Source organism: Capricornis sumatraensis, chromosome 22, assembly GCF_032405125.1.
Source record: "Capricornis sumatraensis isolate serow.1 chromosome 22, serow.2, whole genome shotgun sequence".
NCBI lineage: Eukaryota > Metazoa > Chordata > Mammalia > Artiodactyla > Bovidae > Capricornis > Capricornis sumatraensis.
Window position 1 is genome coordinate 48,921,311 of NC_091090.1, and position 1,822 is coordinate 48,923,132.

A 1,822-nucleotide genomic window follows, 5' to 3' on the forward strand; every position below is an offset into this window, starting at 1 on the left:
TTCTGGCCTGGAGAACTCTGTGGAGTGTTCAGCCCACGAAGTTGCAAAGAGTTGGACATGATTGAGAGATTTTCACAAACAACATACTATAATTGATTTTAAAAAAAACCAGTTTCACTTGTCGTATCAAAGACATATGACCATGTCAAAATTTGATAGGCACTTTCTCTAAACAAACTATTTATTGATATGTAAGACGGTTAACTTCCTTATATGAATTCCTTGCAACAGACACACAAAAATTTATAGAGTGTCCATAAAGCTGGAAACATAGGTGAATATGCATGCGTGCATAGTCACTTTAGTAGTGTCCAGCTCTTTGCAACCCTATGGACTGTAGCCCACCAAGCTCCTCTGTCCATGAGACTTTTCAGGCAAGAATACTGGAGTGGATTCCCATACCCCCCTCCAGGGGATCTTCCCGACCCAGGGATCGACCCTGCATCTCCTGCATTGCAGGCGAGAATTCTTTACCGCAGAGCCACCAGGGAGGCCCAAAGGTGAGTATATGTAATACAATTCAGGACAATTTCAAAGTGTAAAATACTTGCACACAAACACACGCACATATACGCACAATGCTTCCAGACTTTATGTAGAATCAAGTCCCACATACCTGGAATCCTGTTCAGTGTCACCCAGAAATGCTCATCAGGAGAGTACGTGTCCCTCGACCACTCAAGTAAGTCAAGAGCCCTCTGGACTCGGAGAACAAAATTAACAAATTCTCTCGTAAGCGCTACGTAGGTGGAACCGAAGTAAATGGTGAGATTATGGGGAGGAGGCATTTTTCTTATCCAAATCCACAGCATGAAGGAAAACAAACTATATCTCTGCTCCAAGTGCCTGTATTTAGTCCTTCTGATAATGTGAGAAGGAGGCAGCACCCTGGGGGTGATGTTTTTTCCTTTAATTCCTTTGAGATGCTGGATGATCTCCCTGTTAGTTTTCAGGGGGAAATCTTGCCCGCAGGTGTTGATGGTGTATTTCCACGGGACCTCTGAGTCTATGAGGTCTTGCAGGCAGTTCAGGTCAGCCTGGAGCCTGGAAATTCCTGCGTAGACCATAGACTCCATCTTGGAAGCAAGGAAGGCATGTGGGAAGCAGCTCAGTAATTGCTCCACTGCATCTTTAAATTCAGCTGTTGCTTTCTCATCCACGTGAACACCGTAGTCGTTCTGAGGCATGTAGACAGCCCTGAAGAGCCTCTGGAATGTATCCAGGTCTTTGTGGATGACCATGACATATGCCAAAGGGAACTCAGCTTCTCCTTTGGACAGAGGTTTCATTATGTAGTGATTCTGGGTCAGGTATTGTTGGCAAGTTATGTCTTTCAGTGGCGTCATTGGTGTATTTCCACCCAAGATTTTCTTTCCTGCTACAACCATGTCACAGGCCTCTGCAAGCACCGAAGAGTTTGCGATTTTCCGCACTAGCAGGTGTTTTGGCAGGTCGAAATTGTTGATATACAGGAACCAAAGAGTTATAGAAATGGCCATAAATCCCACGACAAACTCGAACAACTTCAGCGTCATGCTTCCCACCACCTCTCCTGCGTTCGTCACTCTGTATCGTTACAAACTCAGCTGCAGCTTCATCCTCTGACTGTTGGAGAATCAACTCCTATTTCTGATTTTGAGCAAGAAGAGAAATACTGCCTCTCACTTAAGGGTCAAGGGGTCAACCCCAAGCTTGAAGTTCTTCTTTTACAATGAAGGGACTGAGTGGATCCAAGAACATGAGGCACTGGGGCCAATGGAGCAAGAACTGCTTGATGGTGTCACCTTGGTCCAGCTCAACCTCAAGTTAAGACCCTGCACAC

The 1,822-nt window shown here is 45.3% G+C and overlaps 1 protein-coding gene across 1 annotated transcript; it reads right to left on the reverse strand.

The window, feature by feature from the left end:
• Positions 1-470: 470 nt before the first annotated feature.
• Positions 471-1,535, reverse strand: LOC138098003 (N-acetyllactosaminide beta-1,6-N-acetylglucosaminyl-transferase-like). Its single transcript, XM_068994206.1, has one exon. The coding sequence runs from the start codon at positions 1,533-1,535 to the stop codon at positions 471-473; it is 1,065 nt and encodes a 354-aa protein (XP_068850307.1).
• Between the last annotated feature and the right edge of the window lie 287 nt (positions 1,536-1,822).

Bases quoted from the DNA above. Each gene is read 5' to 3' on its own strand.
- LOC138098003 (XM_068994206.1), bottom strand. From the start codon at position 1,535: ATGACGCTGAAGTTGTTCGAGTTTGTCGTGGGATTTATGGCCATTTCT.